This window comes from Maniola jurtina, chromosome 4, assembly GCF_905333055.1.
Source record: "Maniola jurtina chromosome 4, ilManJurt1.1, whole genome shotgun sequence".
Taxonomy (NCBI): Eukaryota; Metazoa; Arthropoda; class Insecta; order Lepidoptera; family Nymphalidae; genus Maniola; species Maniola jurtina.
The window spans coordinates 11,697,780-11,723,917 of NC_060032.1; the positions used below are offsets into that span (position 1 = coordinate 11,697,780).

At 37.4% G+C, this 26,138-nt stretch overlaps 1 protein-coding gene across 3 annotated transcripts; it reads left to right on the forward strand.

Moving 5' to 3' along the window:
- Window positions 1-1,018: 1,018 nt before the first annotated feature.
- On the forward strand, window positions 1,019-25,695 carry LOC123864932 (amidophosphoribosyltransferase-like). 3 transcript variants are annotated; one of them, XM_045905704.1, is made up of 14 exons: window positions 1,019-1,196; window positions 11,932-12,122; window positions 14,155-14,263; window positions 15,490-15,636; window positions 16,365-16,488; window positions 16,841-16,971; window positions 17,494-17,612; window positions 19,572-19,607; window positions 20,384-20,473; window positions 21,118-21,276; window positions 22,451-22,578; window positions 22,872-23,093; window positions 23,874-23,994; window positions 25,360-25,694. In XM_045905704.1, exons 2-14 carry the CDS (start codon window positions 11,939-11,941, stop codon window positions 25,512-25,514), a joined length of 1,725 nt encoding a protein of 574 aa, XP_045761660.1. In that variant the 5' UTR covers window positions 1,019-1,196; window positions 11,932-11,938; the 3' UTR covers window positions 25,515-25,694. The 3 variants fall into 3 exon arrangements, with proteins under 3 accessions (XP_045761660.1, XP_045761662.1, XP_045761661.1); XM_045905705.1 differs by lacking the exon at window positions 1,019-1,196 and adding an exon at window positions 10,427-10,682 and having other exon boundaries at window positions 25,360-25,695; XM_045905706.1 differs by lacking the exon at window positions 19,572-19,607 and having other exon boundaries at window positions 25,360-25,692.
- Window positions 25,696-26,138: the final 443 nt, after the last annotated feature.

Here is a 26,138-nt window from a genome sequence, read left to right on the forward strand (position 1 = left end):
ATTGAATAAATTTGGTCGTTTGATGTATTTCAATAAGCACAAAATAACTTTTAAAGAATATTTTGGTAGGTTCTCCTTTTATTCATTTTGTGTACTATACAGGTACATGAAAACAACTAAGCACCTATCCTGTCATGTCATTAGTGTTTCAGTGTCCACCTTCATCAGCCATCAAACTACTATTGTATTTTTAAATAATTTGAATTCTAATCCAATCGAATCCTGATAATATGCCGTCAAAGAATTCCAACGTTCACATCCTACTTCTACGGTCTACCATCAAAGATGCTCAATGGTATCATAGTCACACTAATATTATAAAGGCGAAAGTTTGTATGTGTGTGTGTGTGTGTGGGTGTGTGTGTGTGTGTGTGTGTGTGTGTATGTTTGTTACTCCTTCACGCAAAAACTACTGGACGGATTGGGCTGAAATTTAGAATGGAGATAGATTATACTCTGGATTAGCACATAGGCTACTTTTTATCCCGGAAAATCAAAGAGTTCCCACGGGATTTCGAAAAACCTAAATCCACGCGGGCGAAGTCGCGGGCATCGGCTAGTAATAAAATAAAATAATCTATTGTTGTCCAAACCAAGTACCTACCTGCAAAATTTTAACGCAATTGGACAATAACAATTGAAAGAAGCCAAAAAAATCTGTTACCAATTTCATCCAAATGAAAAAGAAACATACCTACGAACAATACGAATGAGTAATCCACTTTCAGATGAAGTACCTATCTATTTTTTTTAGGTAGGCGCCTATTTTGTCTTTATCCTGATTTCTGGTAGGTACCTAGTTAGTTACTATAGATGTTTGTATTCGCCCTCAAATTTTCGCAAAAATAATTATTTCAATACCTATCTCACATTCAGTATTCTTGAAACCTATAGGTAGTTTTAAATTTCCTTTTACTCGTTTTTTACGGTTAAATACCTACATGCCTATTTTTTATGAATGAAAACGGCTATTGTAAGTACCAAAGCTTAATAGTCGCAGTATACTTGCATCTGTCTCATTCGCTCACAGTGTGTGCTCCGTCGCACGCGCAGCTTGCTTTCAATTGAAAATTAAGTATTGAAGTACGGACATTCAATTATTTCTCGGTACTTGTCGTTCTACTACGCTTCATCGATTCGTAGTTGGTTTTATCTGAGGTTCAATCGTTCTAGTTTTGCGCAGTTTCTACTTTACGGTAAGTTTTTTGAATACTTTTCAAAAACATTACAGGGGCATGATAGTCAGCTGTTGCGTACTTATAGGTTATAAAAAAAGTAAATATTACTATTATGCTTCGAAATTCGATAGCTCTTTATTTTGATATGCAATTATTTTGCAATGAGTAATTTTTAAAATGTTGTGGTTATGTTTCAGTAGGTTTATAACATAATATTCCGCATGGTCAATTAAAAGTGGAAATTATAAATAAAAAATGTATATTAAGGTCTTATTTATGTAACCTTAAGGCTTATTTATTGTATCTATATATATCTATTCAAGTCATCAATGTATTCAAATAGGTAGCCTGAATAACTGTAACCCTTTAATGGTTAGGTACCTACTTAAACCTGTTGTACATTCTTGCAATTTTCTGAATTAACTTACCTTGCTAAATTTAAATAGGTACCTCCCAACTAGCTATTAACTAGGTACCAGTCCTACTAGTTAAAATAACTCCGGTAAGTGCGAGTCGGACTCGCACGCGAAGGGTTCTGCTGGTACATAGTACAACATAATATAACACCATGTACCTACCTACTTTTTAATTTTTTGCTTACATTTTGAAATATTTATTGTTTGTTAGTTACTGAAGCGGTAATAGAAATACTTACACACTGTAAAAACTTCAGCTCTACCTATTATGGTTCATGAGGTATAGTTGCTGACAGAAAGGTAGACGGACAGATGGGCAGACAGCACAAGCTTAGTAATAAGGTCACGTTGACACCCTTTAGGAATGGAACCTTAAAATCTGTTGTGGATTGTGTAATTAACTTTACAGATGGGTAGAACTTATTTTATGCTTAATACCACAGTTTTACAACTGTAAAACTGTGTTAAGTTAACTCAAATCTTAAGTTTTCTAATTTTATATTTTTTGTTTTCCTTCATTTTTACCCTTCAATAGGTTAAATATTTGTTACCTTGAGCCTGGGTCTCAGTCTCAGGTTCATGTTAACAGATTTATTTGCTGACTACAGAAGATCAGGATCTCTATTTGCTTCCATTATTGAACATTTATCACAGTCAATTACTAACTCTCAGACTAGGTACTGGAATAAAGAAATGTAAAATAAAATAAATCTACCCAGTAGGTATATTATAATAGCAAACAACAAAAAACTACTGAAGGCATTGACTTTAAATACCAACTTGCTTAGCTAAGTACATACTGTATAAGCACTAACTTTAATCTTTACATTATGAGGACAATCACAGAAGTCATGACCTAAGTATGTAGGTACTTTGTAGTGGCTATATTTCTCAAGAATAAAAATCACTATTTAATTTCTTCTGTTACTTATATAGGGTTGTCGCATCCAAATTTGAAGTTAAAACAAGTGTAAATTAAAAATTTATAACACCCCCGACAAGTGAAGGTTACAGTAACTAGAAAAGAGCTGATAACTTTCAAACGGCTGAACCGATTTTCTTGGATTATAGCTAAGAACACTCTCGATCAAGCCACTTTTCAAATAAAAAAACTAAATTAAAATCGGTTCATTAGTTTAGGAGCTACGATGCCACAGACAGATACACAGATACACACGTCAAACTTATAACACCCCTCTTTTTGGGTCGGGGGTTAATAAAAGCTTTTATGTAACAATTATAAGTAAATATTTAAAAATTATTCCTTTCATGAATAATTAAGTATCTCAAATTTTAGGTACCTACCTAATACCTATCTAGTATCTACCTAGGCGAGTAATATTTCTAAAGAGACTAATTAGGTATTTGGTCGATTTTTTTATAAAGACTTGTTTGCCCCACTACATCTGCCCTGCCCTAGTTTGAAGGCCTTTTAGGGTTTCCTACCCGTAGGGTCAAAACTGCCAACGGGATTACTAAGCCTCTGCTGTATGTAGGTCCGTCCGTCTCTCTGTCTGTCTGTCTGTCTGCAGGTTGTAGTCTCATGAACCGTATTGACTTGAAATTTTCACAGAGTCGTATTTAAATATAAAAATTTCGAAATGGCCATCATACAACTTAACAGTATAGTTCGCGACAGGTCGTGATGGTAATCAGGGTGGGGACGCCCCGCACACCTGCACAGCCCCTGCACTAACCCGGTGCGGGATAGCGTGGGTGACGTGCGAGTGTGTGGGGCGTCCTCCGCTGCTTGCCATCTCGACCTGTCGCGTCCTATAGAAGTGTTCTTGTACGATGGTCTGAAACCCTTGTGTGCGAGTCCCACTCGTACTTAACCAGTTTCAACCAGATTTTCAAATTTCATTTTTTGATTTGGTCCTGTATGTCCAGTGTAATGTCACAACTCACAAATCGTTACATCTACAACGCATGCCTAGGCCATGCTTATGAGCAAACAGATAATGTAGATCGAACCGTTCAATTCTGACCCAAGTTCACAGCTCAAGATAAAACCATATAGCTATTCGTACTCTAAATATTTATTTTAATAGGTACCTATCTGTATCTCTATTATTCTCTCAGTCTGACGTCTATGAAGGCCGTAGAGCGTTTTCTCTGATAAAACTTGGCGTTTCGTAATTCTTTCCGACTATTATACCTGGGTATTACCGATTACTTGAAATTGTTCTTTAAACTGATTGTTCTAGCATCCGAAATTAGTTTCTCAGAGGAAGTCCTCTTGGGAAAACCTCAAGCAAAATCTCACGTTTCTAAACCCAGCGGTTGATTTGTACCTAGGCTCTAGGCTGTAGGTATGTTGATACCTCAGTCAGTTTCTTCTATTATATTTAGTTATAATACCTAAGTAACTAGATGGAGTTTTAGGGACCCTTACCATTTACATGGCTAGGCATAGGTCGAAGGACCAAGGGAGACTAAGAAGGAACGAAACCCCGGGATAGCCCTCCAGAACTCAGGAGTCGCGCAAAGGTCAAAAAACGCACTCATACAATGCACATAGTGACAGTGCAGGCCACCCAACCGAGGGGATGCTTACTTGTGGGTAGCAAATAACAATCCCTTTATGATCGCTTTCTCCTACCAAAAGTCGGTCAGCCTAAGTCGAGGTCACAGCCTCAGAGGAAGCTTCCCTTACGAAGACGTAGCAGTGAAGAAAAACATCGGCAGGAGCATCCCTGAGAGAGTTCTCCATAATGTTTAAAATATGTATGAAGTGCGCCAATCCGAACTTGGCTGGTATAGTGGCCTATGGCTTAAATCCTTTTCATTCTGAAAGGAGACCGCGGTGCTCTGTTGCGGGCCGGCGACGGATTTTGATGATGATGATGATGATGATGATGAATTGAGTAGATACCTACTTCTTAATAGTATCTTGTTGTTGATTGTGACCTATTTATATTTTCTTACAATAATAACAATTTATATTATTTATTCCCAACAGAACATTTTTGTTAAACAATGATGCAATAGCGAGCGTTGGAAAAATCATGTATACACGCTAGTGTTTATGTAAACAACAATGTAATAATGGAGATAATTAAGCGATAACTATGATCAGTAATAGCTGGATAGATGTAAGCAAATATGTATGTTATTGGCCCATATTAAAATGGCCTGCCAATCTGTAGGTTCATACAAAGATAAATAATAATAATTAATTAATTAATCAGATTCAGACTAGTTAGGTTCGTATGTAATTGAAGGGCAAAGATCTGTGCAGAGTTGCTTATTTTGTTTCAAGAGTCTAATTGTCTAAATAATTTAAATGAATAGTTTTTAATTAACAAGTGTAAATTAAAAATTTTCAACACCCCCGCACCCCCGACAAATCATTTTCAAATAAGTAATTATTATAATCCTTCATCCAAGGTAATTATGTATATCTAGGCAACGTCCATCTTGACAGCTTGACATTTGTCAAATGACACTATGAACTAGGGATGGTACGGAGCTTCGGTTCCGGTTCCGTTAAGTCGGAACTTCCGATTACTATTATACTTTCGGTTCCGACTCCGGCTCCGACATTTTTTAATCGGAGGTGTGAATCGGAGGTCGAAGCATAGATAGCGGGCGAGTGCGGCGGCGTGTGCCGACCGACTGTTATGATTCGACAGGTTCATACGCGTCGCGCGGGGAATCGCCCCTCCCCCGACCCGCGCACTCAATTGTCAATTATTTTTTCACTTGTTAACGCACACGACAGCACGACACGTTCATTGGTTAAATAGATATTTGTTTTGATTTTTGCGGCTTATTATCAATGAAAGTCATCTGTTTTTGTGTTGGACAATGAAACCTAAATCAAGTTGTATTTGGAACTACTTCATTCAAGTTAATTCGGATTCGGCAAAGTGTAAACTTCATTCTATTTAAACTTGTTGTTTATATGCCAATTTTGTTCATTTTTTATGTTTTATCATAAAACATAAAACTTTTATGTTACAACTGAAACTTAAAATAAAAAAAAATACTACATAATGTTTTATTTGTCCTTAAATAATAATTCTCTCTCATGTCACCCTGCTTCCGATTCCGATTCCGACTGCGGTTCCGATTCCGAGAAAGCAAATTTAAAAACTCCGATTCCGGCTTCGGTTCCGATAAAACTGCTTCCGTTACATCCCTACTATGAACCTAAGGGTTATCTAACCTTCTTTTCTATAAGAAAACTAGAAAATAGCTGATAACTTTTAAACGGCTGAACCAATTTTTTTGGATTATAGCTAAGAACACTCTCGATCAAGCCACCTTTCAAACAAAAAAAAGTAAATTAAAATCGGTTCATTCGTTTAGGCGCTACGATGCCACAGACAGATACACAGATACACAGACACACAGACACACAGATACACAGATACACAGACACACAGATACACAGATACACACGTCAAACTTATAAACCCCCTCTTTTTGGGTCGGGGGTTAAAAAGACAGCTATAATATATTGTCATTTAGTTCTAAGTTATTTTTAAAATTTCAAATGTCTAGCTCATTCTGAAGTTAATTTAAATGTTTACAAGTGTAAATTAAAAATTTATAACACCCCCGACAAGTGAAGGTTACAGTAACTAGAAAAGAGCGGATAACTTTCAAACGGCTGAACCGATTTTCTTTGATTATAGCTAAGAACACTCTCAATCAAGCCACCTTTCAAACAAAAAAAAAAACTAAATTAAAATCGGTTCATTAGTTTAGGAGCTACGATGCCACAGACAGATACACACGTCAAACTTATAACTCTTTTTGGGTCGGGGGTTAAATCCAATTGCAAAATCTATGTCTAGCAGACAAACAAACTACTGAACAAACAGACAAGAAAGCAAGTTTATTGTATCCTGTATTCTAATAATGTATACTCTCGACACTGGACCACAATGTGGTAGGGGGTCTTCCTCTCCCTCGTGGTTTGGTAGGTATATTTAGTACTTTTTAGGGTTCCGTACCTCAAAAGGAAAAACTGAACCCTTATAGGATCACTTTGTTGTCTGTGTGCGTGACCGTCTTTCGTATCTGTCAAGAAAACTTATAGGGTTCTTCCCGTTGACCTAGAATTATGAAATTTGGCAGGCAGGTAGGTCTTATAACACAAGTAAACGAATAAATCTGAAAACTGTGAATACGTGGTTACATCACCAAAAAAAAAAAAATGTGTTTCAATTTTCAAAGTAAGAAAACTATACCAAGTGGGGTATATGAAAGGGCTTTTCTTGCACATTCTTAAACGGATTTTTGATTATTTTTAAGCATAATAGTTTTTGATTTATCGTGCAAAATGTCGGAAAAAATACACTAGTACGGAACCCTCGGTGCGCGAGTCTGATTTGTACTTGGCCGGTTTTTTTATTGGGTAGCCATCGCTTCTGCGCATATTATGCCCCTACCATCAAGCATACACTCTTTTTAGTCTTTAAGTTTTTCTTGCATTGCAATTGGTTCAACCTTAAACCGTTGTTTGTTCCACTGAAATTAAACCGGTCATTAGGCGCGGTCCATTGGAATAATTTTAATAACATAGATATTAACGTAATTTCTTGATAAGTACTAATTATAAATAGAGCTCGCAATTCGCGTTATCATGTCGTCATGATCACATGTCCAGCTGAGCCGCAGGGGGTCAGTTTATCTTATGACATTACGTATCTTTCCACAACAGCATCTCAATAAACAAGTGGCAGATAAACTGAATAATATGTGAGGTACATAACAACCCCGTTTTATCTATAGCAACACAACTCAGAGACCGAGTTATTTGTTTATTTACTTTCACTACTTCATCCTAGGATTTTCCATACTACAATCAATCTTCTTGAGATATCCTAATGACCGGAAGAAAGTTCGAGTTACGAATACGTACGATTTTAGTAGAATACAACAGCTTGAAGCATGTATGTTTGAATTTTATTTATTTCATGCAGGGCAGCTTGTACCACTGTATTCCAAGATTACCATCGGTTCGGAATGAAGATTCTACTGAGTAGAGCAGGGATTCATCCTACTGTAATCTTCATGCCACCATGCACACTACTTCTTGGGGGAGAGTTTGAGTTATGCGGGATTTGTAACCACTAAAATAATCTTGGTCAGTGGGTCATCCTCCTAAGGCAGCCACATAAATTCGTCTTGTCTCGCTCTGGCTACCTCAACCAGGAACTATCTACTGAAGTTCTAAGGGTCTTAAAGAAGATGGAAAAATGAAGAGCCTTTACGATGCGTAGGCTAGAGGCTCTTTGAGTTTTGACCGCATGATCGACTCGCTCTTGATACCATCTCATGTTTGAAATAATTTTTTTTTCCTTATACCCATAAATATTCACGGTTTAATTTTAGAAAATCTTGCAAACCATGTAGATATACTACCTGATAGAGAATTTCAAATTAGTTCACATCTACAGTTACAAAGAAATCCAGATTGCTTAATCAGCATATATTGTTACACGATTTCATAAATAGGTAGGCCTAAACAGTGTCGACAATCAATGAGTTACTTAATTATTTGATACGAGAGTAGGTACTTAAAGACATTAGCGATTCATTCATTCATCCGAGATTTGGTGTTGTAATATACCTACTTACATACAGTTTCACAATTTCACGATTGCAAAATGCATCCTACCCGAATGGTATACCAACGAATACGTAGGTACCCGTACCTACATTGTATGTACTAAATAATTGTGGTCGCAAATCTTACACAACTACTGACCTCTGCTAATACAAGTACGCTGGACTTGCTATTGTTGACCTGTTTTTGAAGCACTCTAATGAGCGTCACGTCATTTGAGAGTACTCGGTACTAAATGTTCTTCTTCTTATTTCTTGTTTGGTGGCTTTTTGTAGTGCCAGCCCAGCACAATGCACTTCGCCAATGTCGAGTAGCTTGAGGGAGGCACATAAGAGATTGGTCGGTAAAAATGTGCCAATGTTTTGAGTACTGTTCTATAATAGAAGGCTTATAGACATATTTGTTAGTAATTACAACAAAGTAAGCAAGTAATTGCAAGTATTTGTTAGGATTTACAATATGATATGTTAGTAATGAGACACCTGTCAATATACCCACTAGTGTCAACACAAAGTATCAGTTTTAATTCCCGGCACGCTCGGTGGAGCGCGGCGCTTTGAATCGGCACAAAAATAATTCATTTTGTGTGGCACATCTCTGCTAGCGTACTTATATAATATGCGTCCATATCTGATCCAACGTACAATGATACAATTGTATTGTGGTGATAGTTTGATACGTTTTTGTATTCCATACCTAATCGTCAAAGGAATACATTTCATAGTTCTCTATGGAATGCATTTTCACCTACCACGTATTGCATTTGCCAGCGTATTTGGATCATCCATTTCGCCATGCCTTTTTATGTCTTGAGCCTGCCCTCAAACATAGCGTGCAAGTCATGTAGGTAGGCATAGCATGCCTTTTTAGGTGCCTGCATGTCCCATGCTTGCAGATGACGAAATACTGGGTACAACTCCCGGCTTGGGCCAAAAATAGTTAGAAACCTATTGGAGTTTTCTGTCAAGAAATTCTTAGTATTAGTCCGGTGTTAGAAAGTGCGTTGTGCTTCACTCTCGTGTCTCAGAAAGCACGTCTGTTCTATGCCTGGTCCCTTTCCGGTCGTGTCGGATTGCCGTTCCATTGGGCTATAAGAAGGAATAGAGTATGCACCTGTATTTGCGCACACACGATTCGGAGATTGGGCACCGTGGCTGTGATTCGGTTGGTAGGACATTAGCAGGACTGTAACCAGGTCCTAAGACTGCAGTACTCCACATGGAACTACTTATACGCTTATAAGGAAGCTGTATTGTGAGCGAATGGTTGTGTAGGCGTTATGTAGGTATTGAATGAAACTTAACAACGCGTGTTTTTCAATAATATCAGGCAGCAAATGACGTCGTAAGCATATTTGGGTCTTCATTTACGCAAATAGGCCAATGTTTTGATGACCTCAGAGATGTGATTGCGATCGTTGTCAAAATAAAGCCTAATCATTACGCCTTGCAATGCTTGGGACTACTTTTAGTTCATGTTGGACACAGAATTGTAAATAAGATAATAGAAATGATATCTACTATTTCATACACGAATACATCGTGTCGCCATTTAAAAAAACTCGTCGTCTTCGTCAACCGATAAATTCCACTGCTGGACTACGGTATCTTGTTGAATTCCAGGGTCTAAACGCCGCGGTCTTGCGTTACCTGAGCTCCCTGCGACTCGTTTGATGTCATTTTTAGGGTTCCGTTCCTCAAAAGGAAAAACAAAACCCTTATAGGATCACTTTGTTGTCTATCTGTTCTAATATAGGTCTTAAAACTCTAAACAGAAATAATCCGAAAGAATACAATTCATCTCTAGTATCAAAGCAACCTATCTACATTAAATCGTAGTCCGTAACGCTATTGTTTACATTAGTCTTTATTTAAATTTGTCTTTGAAATTATTATTACAGTCAAGTATTTTAGTTTAAAAGGCACTGTGCCCTACTACGTTGCAATCTCAAAGTCATACTTTTAGGATCAATAACCGCAGTTGGATATCAACTTTTCAATTCCACTTCATGTTGGTTCAGTTAACAATCCTTAATTGTACCCTTTTACTTTCTCGAGGTACAATTACTATACAAGTTACGTATGTCTGTTTTTACAACAACACGTTCTGGTGTTTCATTAGACATCTATACAGCGAACAAATTCGCGGTAACCATTTCTATACCTATTCTGAATTCTGTGATGTTCGATATTGGCGTCATAACCCACTTTTGGGCGAGCAATAAGAAATGTTTTGTCAGTTTATCAGTCACATATTATTATTGGTATTACCAGCATCATTTGATTGCGTTCAATCATAATTTTACCCTAATGTTGGGAGGTGCTGAATGCTGATGTGTTCAGTTTGTTATTGCTTTCCTAAGAACCATGATGTGTGATATTGGTATTTTGTATTTGTGAAGTTTAAATAATATTTGCGAACATTGTATTGGTTTAAAATAAAACACGTGGAGGTCTTGTGTCTTCTATTAGCGGTGTATTTTGTTTTTCATTTTTAAAAGTAAAAGTTAGTTTATTATTTTTATGCTTTAAGTAGAGTGAGACATAGAACTTAGTTTTATTAACCCCCGACCCAAAAAGAGGGGTGTTATAAGTTTCTCGTGTGCATCTGTGTATCTGTCTGTGGCATCGTAGCTCCTAAACTAATGAACCAATTTTAATTTAGTTTTTTTTTTGTTTGAAAGGTGGCTTAATCGAGAGTGTTCTTAGCTATAATCCAAGAAAATCGGTTCAGCCGTTTGAAAGTTATCAGCTCTTTTCTAGTTACTGAACCTTCACTTGTCGGGGGTGTTATAAATTTTTATTTTACACGTGTATATATTTTCATATAAGAGGTGTAGTACAGTGAGGTGAATTTACTTTCTGTAGTTATTACCGCTGTAGTCTGTATCCAGCAAGCAGATTATGTTCTCCTTTGGAAGTTAATTTTAGATTGTTTGCAATAGAACTAATAGTGTATTTTTTTATGACTAGATTTTTTCGGTTGAAGTTATCGATGTAATAAAACTCAAAGCACTTACAATTTAAGCTTAGTATCCTCTTAAGTGACAGAACTGATCACACTTCACACTAATATTATAAAGGAGAAAGTGTGTGTGTGTGTGTGTGTGTGTGTGTGTGTGTGTGTGTGTGTGTGTGTGTGTGTGTGTGTGTGTGTGTGTGTGTGTGTGTGTGTGTATGTTTGTTACTCCTTCACGCAAAAACCACTGGAGGGATTGGGCTGAAATTTAGAATGGAGATAGATTATACCCTGGATTAGCACATAGGCTACTTTTTATCCCGGAAAATCAAAGAGTTCCCACGGGATTTCGAAAAACCTAAATCAATCCACGCGGACGAAGTCGCGGGCGTCAGCTAGTAACTAATATTTTTTGTCGATGCAATTTGGAACTGCATCAAGCATTTTAGTACGATTTCACGTATCAGCCGGCAGTTTAGCGTGGAAATGCATCAAGTAAAGTGCACGTCAATCAAATAGTCGAATCTGACCACAAGGCATATGACTGCGCATTGTATAGTTGGACATCAGTGTTTTTTTTTACAGTCTATACCTGCGCAAACGCTTCAGGCTCAAAATGTTGAATTCCAACTGCCATGTTGCAACTTTAGATTGGACCAATGTTTTGTGCGCACTATTTTATCACACCATCCCGCGCGAGCAGGACTGGTACAGTTATTATTATTAGGATGGATTAGTTCATAAGCAAGATAGTAAAAAAAGTTCATATTTAAAGCTGATTTCTCTTTTTCTTCAGATCGAGCATGGACGGTCCAGCAGGGCCTTCGCCATGTCGCCTGCCAGATGGACGAGACGAGGTCACAACACCAATGAAAAGACTGAAAATGAATGACAGCAGCTGTCAAAGTGACAGCTGTCAGTGCGACAGGACGCAAGGCGAGGTCAAAATAAAGAGCAAGAGGTTCGGGAGAGGAGCTGTGGAGTCAGGTATTATTGAAATCCGAATTTGATTTTATTAGCATAATGAAGACAGCAGTAGCAATAAGTAAAGGTCTTGTTGTCATACTTCTGGTACAGAACCCTAGAAAGATCATAAAATTCTAGATTGGGCTGTGCAACAATTGAAAATCTAATCTAAGTCCTTTTCTTGAAAATGAATTGCATTTCTGGACGTGACTTCGAAATTTTCAATAATTATGAATCATTATCCTGCCTAATCCGGCTCGAAGGACCAAAATAGACTAGGTATATTATGCTGTAGATAGTAATTTTAATATATAAAAACTTTTGATATCTTAAAAAGGGACTAAAAGAGGAAACTAGATAGTTAACAGGTATAAATATGTAATCTAGTTATATAAAATCTTCCCTTATGTAAAATAGCATATTTCATGTCATTCCTCAAAAACACTTCCATTTATCACTTAACTAATTTATTTTATATTTGAAATTACCTCTTGCAATTTCGTCATGCCGGCCGCCCATAATAATAAGCATAGGGTTGTCAATTTAAATTATTTTAGGACGACATAAATTTTTCGTATACCTAGTGAAAATATTTCATTTTGAGTAGCAAAAACAAAAAACTGTCCCTCAATAGATAAATTGTATTTTAAAAGTTCAGTATACGTTTTATTTGACTATTTTAATTTGCCCAAACAGTATTATGTAAAAAATACTCAGGGCCTGTTTTACAAACGCCAGATAAACTCTATGTAACGAATTTGACGCTATGTCAATTTTTGTATTGGGAACCTGTCAAACTGTCATTCTTTAGATTTGAAAGTTCATTTGGCTGTGGTGAACAGGACCTTAGTAATATAATTATTAAGAAGCTTCTAAGCACCAATTCGCTTGCTAAGTTGATTCAGGATTCAACATATCTACGTCAAAAATTTACGTAGCTATATGTATTTTACTGAAATTGAAAAAGGGGGCGATAACAGGCATTTTTCTTGTTTAAATACAAAATTCGGCAACCCTAAATAAAAATAAAACGTTTGCAGAACATTTTGCTTTTACTGCTTAAAATTGTATTGTAATAATTTTACTGATAAAATATTATAATACAATTAATTTGACTCTATTTCATGACTCGTTAAAGTCTCATTATATTTATAAATATGTACATTATATTACGTAATATAACGTGATAAAGTCATGTGATTGATCATGATCACGTGATCATAAAACGTGATATCAACAAGTGTAAATTAAAAATTTATAACACCCCCGACGATCCAAAGTATTTGAGTTTTCCAAAACATCATTTTGAAATAAATAATTATGTATTTAGGCAACGTCCATCTTGACAGCTTGACATTTGTCTATTGACATAATATTATGAACCTAACGGTTATCCAACCCCCTTTTCTACAAGAAAACTAGAAAAGAGCTGATAACTCTTAAACGGCTGAACCAATTTTTTTAGATTATAGCTAAGAACACTCTCGATCAAGCCACCTTTCAAACAAAAAAAACTAAATTAAAATCGGTTCATTCGTTTAGGCGCTACGATGCCACAGACAGATACACAGATACACAGCTGATACACAGACACACAGATACACAGATACACACGTCAAACTTATAACACCCCACTTTTTGGGTCGGGGGTTAAAAAACGTGTGTTTCGTATTGAATAACTAGCTGACTCGGCCCGGCTTTGCTTCATGGGGTATAGCAACCCACCCTGATGTACCCTATGAATCATGGCCGGGGCGCGTCCCCACCCACCACCCTAATATAGCCCTGAAAGCTAGCCCGCTTCCATCTTACACTGCATCATCATTTACCATCAGATACAATGCAATCAATGGCTAACTAGTTAGCCCAAAAAAGTATCGGAATAAAAAAAAAAAACTATGTAAAATCTTACTTTAGTCCAATCTTTCAGCCTACATCCGTTCTCTACTGCATTTCTTTCAATATAAAAAAGCCATGCATTGTTTTTTTAACTAAAAATTCAACCTGTCAGTTTTACCAGTAGTTTTAACCAGTTTCTTCGTCTTCCTTACAGGGTTAACACACGAATGCGGCGTTTTCGGCGCAATAGGCACAGGCGACTGGCCAACACAAGTAGACGTGGGGCAGGTCATATGTCTCGGCCTTGTTGCGCTTCAACACAGGTATCACTCATTCATTCAATGCCCTACTCAATATAAACTCCCAATTAATCACTCGAAAAAGAAGGAATTTTGGGATTTCTAGGGGCAAAGACCAGTGCTAGATGCTCTTGACGATTCAAAAGTACTCGTGAAAGTCTAATTGAATAAAAATATTTTGAATTTGAATTTGAAAGATATGATTGGGGGGCTGACACACGAATACGGCGTTTTCGGCGCAATAATTCAAAGCCCCACTCAGTAACTGCTCTCAAATTAATCACGCGAAAAAGGAGGATTCTAGGGGCAGGGGTATCTGTGACGGGTATGGGTTTAAGAGGCCCCTTCACAGGTTTAACACACGAGTGCGGCGTTTTCGGCAGTTTTTTCTTCCAACTAAGCTAAAATTGTCTAGGAATAGGTACGGCAATAATGCAACGGGTGGGGTTTGAACCGCCGACCTTTCGGATTTAAGTCCGCTCCTAGAACCGTTGAGTTATTGAGGTTCTAATGTGGACCTTAACTGTAACTTGTGATGCGATTACGTGAACCGGACTCTTAAATCGATAAAACAAGTAGTAACCGATATTCTTTGATAACTTGAAAACCGGTTTGAACTGAATACTGACTGTTACGTGATTTGAAGTTTCTGGGTAATTAGTGGACATAATGATGTGTCGTTTAAACTTTCCGCTCGAGGATTTAATTATTTACATGCTGAAACTATTCATTAGGTTTGGAAGTGTTGAGACTAGAGTAATTTACTAATGAGGTTGCAAACAGCACATTTTGTATCGCTGTGTCGTAAACGCCTGCACAGATGAGGGATATCCTCGAGGTACTTTATTCCGCCAAAATATGTAGATCGGTTACAATTGCGTCTAATAACGCAGATGAGGGATTAAGAGTACCCCCTATAGTCTACCGCACAAAAGTACGGAGGAGTCCTAAAAATAAATAAAAAATAGAAGTAACATTTCATGGCGCGTCAACGCACACAGTAGATTCTAGTCCACGCTGAGCGCTCGAAAGTTTGTCCGCTTCCGGCGAAGAAATGATAGCACACCGTATGCGTTGAGTCCGTCCGTCCGTCCGTCCGAAAAAATAAGCCTGAATTTATTAAAACACAGGGAAGTTTTTTTTTTAATTGTGAGATAGGCTTGCTCTTGACGACAATCACGCCGAGAAACAGAGCAATGATGACGTTGGAAGTTTTTCGGGCAGGCTATTTACTTTTTATTTTATTTCAGAGGGCAAGAATCAGCGGGTATCGTGACGTCAGAGGGCAGAAGCGCCCGTACATTCAACACACACAAGGGCATGGGCCTCATCAACAATATATTCAACGATGAGGCCATGAAAAAGCTGAAAGGCAACTTAGGCATTGGTCACACGAGGTTAGTAGCCAATAGCCATATTTAAAAGGTCTCAGGGTATAGTAACGTCAGAGGACAAGAGTATAATGTGTCAAGACGAACTACAGACGAAAAAATAAGGAAAGACTTACAGCGCGTAGTCAACATTCACTAGAGAGCAAAATTTTTGAAATTCCAATACAGTAGCTGTCAGCTGAAACCATATCCGAAACAACATAATACTCACTGAAAGAGAGAAATGTGGCTGTCTGTCAGTTAACTTTTTTTATCCCCGAAAATATCTTAGTGCTACAGAATAATAGATTTTTTTTAACAAAATCTAGCCGGACAACGTCGCGCGTCGTAGGCATCTTTTAGAGTCTAATAAAATATGCGCACAAAATTGCGTATAATATGGTATACCCAATTTTTCATTGCGCCTATTATTATGCCTCTTCATCAGCCTATATCTGTCATTGGTGGATCAAGGCCTTTATCCTATTCGACCTTCTGCCTTTATGACCTATTTATTCTCTGCAGGTTATCGATCTATAGAAGTCGAGATCTTTCTTACAATGATCGCAAAACAAGTAATCCAATCTGAACACGAGGCGTATGACTGCGCAGGGTATAAAACTGATCTTATTGGACTTGTGCATTTTGTTCTTTAGTCTATGGTCTGCGCAGACTGCCATGTTGCACTTCTGATTGGAGTACTGTTTTGCGATCACTGTAACTGTTGAAGAGTTAATGTGGAATTCCTTGTCCAGGTATTCAACGTCGGCAGCATCAGAAGAGGTGAACTGCCAACCGTTCGTAGTCCACACGGCGCACGGCGCCTTAGCAGTAGCACATAATGGGGAACTGGTTAACTGCAGTAGCCTACGAAAGATGGTAAGAGAATATTCTCCTATTACAATTAGTGTAAAGAACAGCCGCCGAGTTTCTTACTGATTGTTTTTGATACGGAGGGTATTCTAAACTAAGAAGTTTTTGTTTAAAACTTTATTATATTAAACTTTATTATTGTATTAGAGGTTGACTTTTCTGAGGCCCTATTGTAACTTTTTTGGTTAATATTAACTGTACGCAAATTAAGTATGGACAGGAATTACGAATTATAGGTTAATTTTCTGTCCCGTTCCCGTCATTTAACATTCGACCTTCACTAAGCAAGCCGCCAAGCGCAAGCCTACGACAAATAAAAGGAATAAACTGATTGCAACGTATTTTTTTTTTCTTCTAGGTGTTAGGACGAGGCGTAGGTCTCTCGACTCATTCAGACTCTGAGCTGATCACACAGGCGTTATGTCTCAACCCACCCGAGGGAGAGACCAATGGACCTGATTGGCCCGCTAGGATTAATCATCTCATGAGGTACATAAATACCTAGTTTCATTTTACGTATTCATGAACATCGCGCACTAACGGTCTTCAAAGAGAGGATTTTATAGATCGTGCAAAGTGTAAGCGACTCAGCAGGGAAGCGGACCCTGTGGGGGATTCGCTAACTCAGTGTCTAACAATGCATGATAGCCATCGAACTCATTTTTAATCCATTGAAGGTTTTCTACGAAACAATATTATATTGTTATTATAATAGACACTGACTTGAATCACCTAGCTGGTCTGGTGTTGGTCAGAGCAAACGCTAGGAAGAAGATTTTACGTACTTGTAAAGGCATTCCGAACCAGTGGTAGATGCTCTTGACGATTCAAAAGTACTTGTAAAAGTCTAATTGAATAAAAATATTTTGAATTTTGTTTTTTTTTGAATTTTGTAGGTTGAGATTTATACACTCACTTTTTTTAGCACTTTGACCATTGCATAATCAATAATAATAATCATTGTTCAAACATATTATATAAAACTTTGTCTTAACATTGTAACGCTTGCAGGCTGGCTCCTCTGAGTTACTCGCTAGTGATAATGTTAAAGGACAAGATATACGCCGTGCGGGATCCGTACGGCAACCGGCCGCTCTGTCTCGGCAAGATACTGCCGCTGGGCTCATCATGTAAGTGCACCAATTTATTTGTATGCATGCCCATCACCATACATAATTCATACTAAATCTCGTTCACTAACTCGATTCAATGTTTTTGAATAAGGCCGATTCACACTTGCGCACGCGCACGAATCCATTATATGCAGGGTATAACCAGAACGGTAGCAAAAACGTATTTTTTATGGTAAAACATAGGAACACAACATAGGAACATAACATTTTTTACAATTAAAAAATAGGAAAAAAAATAAGATTCAATCCCGTATTTTTAAAAGTTCACGATATGTTGCAAATAAAACATTTGACTGACCCTAAAGGTCAACGAATGTTCCGTAAATAGGTCACTCGAAGTCAATGCCGCGTCGTAGGCATTGACCCGAGTTTTGCACGCTTTATAATGCGGATTTTAAAAATACTAAATCACTAAAACTACAAGATAAGGCAAATGGTTATTGGCATTGGATTGTGATAAGTTAGCATAATAGTAACGCTAAGTTTAAAGCAAAAAAGATGTCAAATTTTTTGCCTTTAGGACATTATTTATTTATATGTATAAATTTTTTTTATTATTAATTTACAATTATAACATCTAAAATCTAAATTATTAAAATAATGAATCTAAAACTAAAATCCTTAAAAAATATAATATTATAATAACTAAAATAAATTATTAAAGGAAGTCCCTTTAGGCAAGGTTCCGAAGATACTGGCAGCGTTTCCCCTTCGAATAGCTATACTAATTCTTTGCCCGAGGTAGCTGCCAGCTCTTCAGTCTCCTGTGATGTCGACTAACCTTTTGATATGTATAAAAGTATTTTTAAATGCAATTTGTGGGTTGTACAAGAATCATTGTGGATAGTATTTTATGAACTTATCCTTGTAATGTATAACTCAATATAAAAGTTTTACGTAAGAACACAATTTAGTGTCATTGAACGGAACATTAAGATACTTTTTATAACGTTGGCTAGTCATTAAGAAGAATGAACTTTTGTTATTGTGTTTGTTACAGTATAGTTATCTAGAATATTATGTTGGGAGATAAATATATACTAGGAAATATTATTATGATTTGTATAGGTCATCAACTTATTATCGATAGCCTATAAGGAAGCGTAGTATTGGGAAGTATATACGGATAACACGTCTTGAAGTCGTAGTATTTTTTAAGTTTATCAGAAATGTAGGTTTTAAAAAAAATCGAGATCCGTGCCTAAAGGGATAAATGCTCACCAAATGTTACTAAACTGTCTTTTAATGTACTGAACTATTTTCATTTTTAGTTTCTGCTTTTGAAAATATTTGAACCCTGGAAAACATAATTCTAAAAAGTGAATATTTTATGATGACTAAGTAGATTTTTTAAAATCATTTTCAATTGATTTACAAAACTAAGGCGAAATAGATTGATTGACCCCTTTTTTAGGGGGAGACCCAAGAGTTACTAGTTAGGGCTCCTTCAGAAGACTCGCTCCATTGCCCCTTCATTCAGCTTATCTACTCAACTTTGGTTTCGTTGTAAATCTCACTAGCTCTTTGCTGGCCACCTCCTTCCTCCCTTCGTTCCACTCGGCTTCTGGGTTAGCTTTATTCAGGACCTCCTTCGCGAACTTCTGGCTTCTTTAGTGGTAGGGCAGACCAAACTGGGTGGAGATAGGGTGATCAGATTTCGTTCTAAACTACTTAGATAATTTAAATTACTTGCCTACCTACCTTGGAGCGTAAAAAGGGTAAAAGACAACGAATATAATGTTTGCTAGACCCTAATATATTTTGAATTTAATAATTTATACATATTCTAGGCCAAAATGTTAATATTAGAATATTTTACATATTATGGTCAGCATGTGGTCACTTTCTGTGTTCGTGCCGTAACCATAAGTGCATGTACATTTGTGTCCTCATATCTCCTCATAAAAACGGGGAGATATGAAGTTATCATTCACCATGAAATATGTACTCTTCCAGATGTCTACAAACAGTCATCATCGAAGCATGCGGCGGGTATGCATGATACATCATTTTATTTTACCTTACATCATTTCATACCATACAACAACTTATAGTATACTCATATTATGAGAGGTGAATATTCAGAAGTTGCTTCAATAGTTTGGTTGATTTTCACAACAATTGCAACTTTTTTACGATGTTTTTCTACTACATCAAAAGTCGTGTCGTCAGATATGAATCTAAAACTCATAAATGCATGCCTGGGATTATGATTCTTTGACATTTGGGGCATTAGGTATTGTAACTTCAGGACTATCATTTACATTCTGTCATCATCATCACTAATTCATTCATCACAACACAAACACATTTACCAGAATCAAAACTTAGATATATATGAATTTAGTACTATCATCGCCACATTATGATGCATGGATGCGGGACATAGGCACCTCAAATAAGGTAATAACTTTCCAACCATAAAAATGTGTATTTTTACACAAAAAGGAGTGTAATGTTTTCAGGAGTATGCATGTAGTTTCTTTATTCCACCATAATTTCTGAATTGGATATATGGGGTATCGTTAGAGTCCTTTCTTACCTTACATTTAAATAAAAAAAAAACATCTCCAGTGACACTGGAAATAACTTTTTTGAAAAAAAAAATTCAATATGGCGGCTGTATGGCGCCATTTTCAAATGTATTTTTTTTACTTTTTAGTTCGTTTATTGGCAAGGCAGTCGTGTTTTTATTTTTTTTAATTACAACTTGTGCTTTAAACTGTTTTGGTCGGGCGCCTGGACTTATTTTGATAAAATTCTTTCAGTTCTAATGAACGGCTGTGCAAAGAACGGCGTAGACGATAAGGCTGAAGGATGGGTGGTGTCGTCGGAATCTTGTGGATTCCTCTCTATTGGTATGTCATACTTCAAGTTTTTTGAGATCTTTAGTTAAATCAAGTAAATCGCCTTTAGCGTGATATACACATACCACGCTAAAGGCAATACCAGTCATCAAAGTTGAGTTTGAAATTTTGTTCAGGATGCAATCAGAAAAAGTATAAAATGGCCCTGACTTAAACCAAATGCTAAGCATAATTTTGATGCCACACATGCTTTCTTTGCCTTTCATCCCTTTCAGGGTATAAAACAAGTGTAAATTAAAAATTTATAACACCCTCGACAAGTGAAGGTTACAGTAACTAGAAAAGAGCTGATAACTTTCAAACGGCTGAACCGATGTTCTTGGATTATAGCTAAGAACACTCTCGATCAAGCCACCTTTCAAACAAAAAAAACTAAATTAAAATCGGTTCATTAGTTTAGGAGCTACGATGCCACAGACAGATACACAGGTCAAACTTATAACACCCCTCTTTTTGGGTCGGGGGTTAATTACGTTCAACTGGTCGAACTCGACGTACCTACCACTTTTTACTTACTTTAACACCTTTTACAAAAAAAAAATCAAGAATTTTTTGGTTAGTTTTGGTTTGCCCGAATACGTAACGAGACACATCTTATTTCGTTCTAAGTATCATAAAGTGACTCATTGTTCCAGGTGCTCGATATGTGAGAGAAGTGTTACCTGGTGAAATAGTGGAGATGTCTCGACACGGCATCAGGACAGTGGACGTGGTGGACCGACCGGCGGGCAAGCATCAGGCGTTCTGTATCTTCGAGTATGTGTACTTCGCGAGGGCGGACAGCTTATTTGAAGGTAAGATCCTTAACATACACGCTTACATCACACTTCACACTAATATTATAAAGGCGAAAGTTTGTGTGTATGTTTGTTACCCCTTCACGCAAAAACTACTGGACGGATTTGGCTGAAATTTAGAATGGAGATAGGTAATATCTTTGATTAGCGCATAGGCTACTTTTTATCCCGGAAAATTAAAGAGTTCCCACGGGATATTGAAAATCCTAAATCCACGCGGACGAAGTCGCGGGCATCAGCTAGTACATACATACACCATACACTTTAGTTTTCCACTACAATGCCGTGTAGAAACAAATTGCTATATCCCTTCCAAGTTAGCTCGCATCCATCTTAGACTGCATCATCACTTACCACCAGGTGAGCTTGTACTCAAAGGCTAACTTATAATGAAATAAAAAAACGGTCCCGCACACACTGACAACGTTTAATGCATAATTAAGGAGTACCACATATACATACTACTTGATAATTATTATTGACAAAAATTACTATTTAGATAAGACGATTGCAATTTTCACGTGTTTGTAATGCAGACACCTTTCTTAGATGCGACATAACTCCATTTAGAGCAACTGATGAGTTAGTTTACCATTTTTTGTAAACAATCAAAATAATTTCATGGTTTTCCTTTCAATTAATTTATCAAGTTTCTTAGAGAGATTTGATCCTTATAATTAATTGATCCTAACGATCTATGGAATAAAAGTACAAGTTGTAATTTTTTACAGATTTTTGTTGGTTCGATTCCCGGGTGTGGCAAGCGAATTTTCGAAAATCTTTGAATGCAGTTTTCTTTCTATTCAAAAATAAAGGAATGTTTCCTTTAAGTAAAATTTTCTATCTACAGAATTAAGAGTACTTTCCCTCCAGGTGGCATTACAAAATTCCACCCTGTATATTATTTTGAAAGAGAAAAAAATCTTGTGTTCTTAGTATACACGTTAGAAGTAAGAGTAAGGCGTTTGTTAATTTTTAGACCGTAGCGCTGTGCGAGCTGAATTGCACTTTATTGCGCTGTAACAAGAGTCGCTATTTATTTAAACTTCTTTGCAGTGTAAGCCCTATATACCCGTACGTTGCTATTAGGTAGTATTTAGTGGCAATGGTTCGGAAATCAGATTATTCTGAAAAGAGAAGCTTCGCCTCAACATTAGCTTTCGCTGCGCAGGTCAGATGGTGTATTCTGCGCGCCTGCAGTGCGGGCGCATGTTGGCGCGCGAGTCGCCCATCGATGCAGACATCGTTTCCTCCGTACCTGAGTCTGGGACCGCCGCTGCTCACGGTTATGCTAGACAGGTACGTACATATTACAGGACTTGCTTATGCCCGCGACGTCGTCCGCGTGGACTACACAAATTTCAAACCCCTATTTTACCCCCATAGGGTTGAATTTTCAAACTTTTTTATAACTTAAGTACCTTCAAGGCTAGACTAAATAAGCATCTTCTAGGCTAGCGCGCTCCAACTTAGACCTCAACATTGCTTTCTTCAAGGCATAATAATTATTGTCGTCAAGTGCAAGCCTATCCTCCAATAAAAAAACTTTGAAATACATCAATAATTTTATTTCTTTTTCTGTGCCCTTACAGTCAGGAATCCCCTTCATGGAAGTTCTCTGCAAGAACAGATACGTAGGCCGCACTTTCATTCAGCCGTCCACAAGGTTACGGCAGTTGGGTGTCGCAAAGAAATTCGGCGCGCTCTCGGAAAACGTGCGCGGGAAGAGAATAGTTCTTATCGATGACTCCATCGTGAGGGGGAACACTATTGGACCTATTATCAAGCTTTTGAGGGATGCGGGTGCGGCTGAGGTGAGACAAATTATTGTAAAATCATAGATTAAGTTTATAGTTGGGTTCGGAGAGCTCAAAATCGACTTCACGCCCCGTTAGTTACTTTTCGTACACCTTGGATGAAGCCTATATACATACGGCGGCCTCAGAACTTGAGTAGCAATTATTGCATCAAAAACCTGTGGCACTTATAACCTTTTCCTGTAAACACGCCACACACACCTAACGCATGTGCATAACCGTACCACGCGAATATGATCATTAAGGTGCTAAACGACTTACGGACTTTGACTGTACAACCAATACCAAATTCGATAAAATAAACCACAGTGACAACCGTGAATGTTGGTACCCTTATGACTTTTTCTGCCAAGCACAACCTAAATAATTTTAAGGCCAGAGTCAATTGTTTTTTTTAAATTCAAAATTCAAAATATTTTTATTCAATTAGACTTTTACAAGTTCTTTTGAATCGTCAAAAGCATCTACCACTGGTTCGGAATGCCTTTCCTACCGAGAAGAACCAGCAAGAAACTCGGCGGTTGCTCTTTTCAAAGATTTAATATACAATATTATGCCATGTATAAAAGCAATTGAAGTCCCGCGCATTGCTGGAGCAAATTGCAGGTCAAATCCACGCTCTTCTATCATTTAGACATAACTGTCGCCAAGCGAAAGCCTATCTTGCAATAGAAAAGAGTTTTTGGCAAAAACATTACGAAAATAATTCCAGTCCATGGTTTTGTCCAGTCATCAAAAATTGCATTCTCAAAATGATCATAACTTATTGTCTGTTAGGTTCACATCAGGATAGCGTCTCCACCGCTGAAGTATCCGTGCTACATGGGCATCAACATCCCCACCCGAGAGGAACTCATTGCCAACAAAATGGACTCTTACAAGCTCGCCGAACATGTTGGTAAGTAGAATCTTAGTTCTTAAATGCCAACTTGCGTCACAACACACAATAAGGGTGAACTCTCACCATTACCACAATACTCGTACCATAACCACAACACGTGTACAGGCGGGCACAAATATGTATTAAAATAAATAGCTTAAGGGGCATGAGACGGGCCTGCCCGCGAAATTCAAATTTAATTTGGTTTTTCGCATTTTTTAAACTAATACGACAACGTAGGCTTATGGCATTTTCAATTGCGACAATGGCAGTATCATCCTCACAGGTTTATATAAAAATCTTTACTTGAAAGGGTCCAGGTTAAGAAATTAGCTGTAGTGTCAACTAATTCTGACACATTAGTCGATACTAGAGCTAATTTTTTATACTAGACCCTTTCAAGTAAAGATTTTTATATAAACCTGTGAGGATGATACTGCCATTGTCGCAATTGAAAATGCCATAAGCCTACGTTGTCGTATTAGTTTAAAAAATGCGAAAACCAAATTAAATTTGAATTTCGCGGGCAGGCCCGTCGCTTCCACCTTAATTCACACGAGTTACGTAATTCGGCAGCCAGAAGGATGTTTGAAGGAAACGACGATGGGTTTTAACTAAATTTATTTTAAGATTCTTACATTTTTACCTAACCTAACGTCTGCATCAATGTTAGATACAGACTTACATTATGAGGACCTAAAGCCAATCTAAGCTAACCTAACTAGAAACTGCGTCGAGGTGTGACAACAGAATGCCTCCTTCACATCTCTCACATAGTTTTTATATCTTAACTAACATTAAATGTAGATCAGTCCCAAATGGTAGAATTCACGATAGATATCTTGCTGACGGTGGGTTGGACTCATGACCTAGTGGCATAGCCTTCGAAGCTTACTCGCTGCGCAAGTGATTTCACCATGTATTCGTTGGAATATGTAACACACGAACCACATTTTGTTGCCAAATTCAACCGTGTGGGTGACATATCACCCACACGGTTGAATACTGGTGTATGGACCACCAGTGTCTAGTGGCTAGTGCACCTACAAGCGACAATGCAAACACATCGACGGTTATATCGAGTGTATTATCGAAAATTGCGAAGATTTGAAGTAATTTATTTGGCTTCACCTAATTTTTTAACCCCCAACCCAAAAAGAGGGGTGTTATAAGTTTGACTTGTGTATCTGAGTATCTGTCTGGGGCATCGTAGCTCCTAAACGAATGGACCGAATTTAATTTAGTTTTTTTGTTTGAAAGGTGGCTTGATCGGGAGTGTTCTTGGCTATAATCGAAGAAAATCGGTTCAGCCGTTTGAAAGTTATGAGCTCTTTTTTAGTTTTCTTATAGAGGTTTTAAATTTTAAGTTATTTCTTGTTTCAGGTGCAGACAGTCTCGAATACCTAAGCGTGGAAGGTCTAGTGAGCGCAATCCATTACAATATGAAAGTGAGCCCCAGCGACGGTGTGGGGGGTCACTGTACCGCGTGCCTTACGGGGGATTATCCCGGCGGTCTGCCCGACGGCGTCGACTGGTGACCACCTACCATTTCACGAGCAATCCGTTATAAGATTATGCCCATTAAACTCCCAGCGACGGCGTTAAGAGGGGTCTCTCCGTCACTCGCTCCACACAAACGTAGTTCCAATTTCATTTGAATATTAAGCAACCAAAGTCCATTAAATTTTGCAGACATATTCTAGAAACTAATATCTATGCCTGTGGTTTTCCAGATTTCTGTTAAAATATTCGGTTTCAAAGTTACGCGGTCTTAAAAATTCACATACAAATCTTTGGGCCCCTGTAATTTTAAAACTACATATTTTTAGAAAAATCTAAAACACCACAGGCACATATTAGTTTCTAGAATATGTCTGTAAAATTTCATGGACTTTGGTTGCTTAGTATTCAAATGAAATTGGAACTATGATTGTATGGAGTGAGTTATTTTGACTGTTTATTGCAGTTAAAAGTAATTTTGGCCGGATAAGAGTTTTGACTATAACAAAATATAGACACGCTTAAGGAAACCATAGTTGTTAGTTTGTGTTGTATAAACTAAAAAAAAACGAATTGAGACAATTTTTGCATTTTTTAATTTTTATTAGGGACCAAAAAGGCATTTATTGCAATGTTTATAATCAACGAACAACCTGTACAAT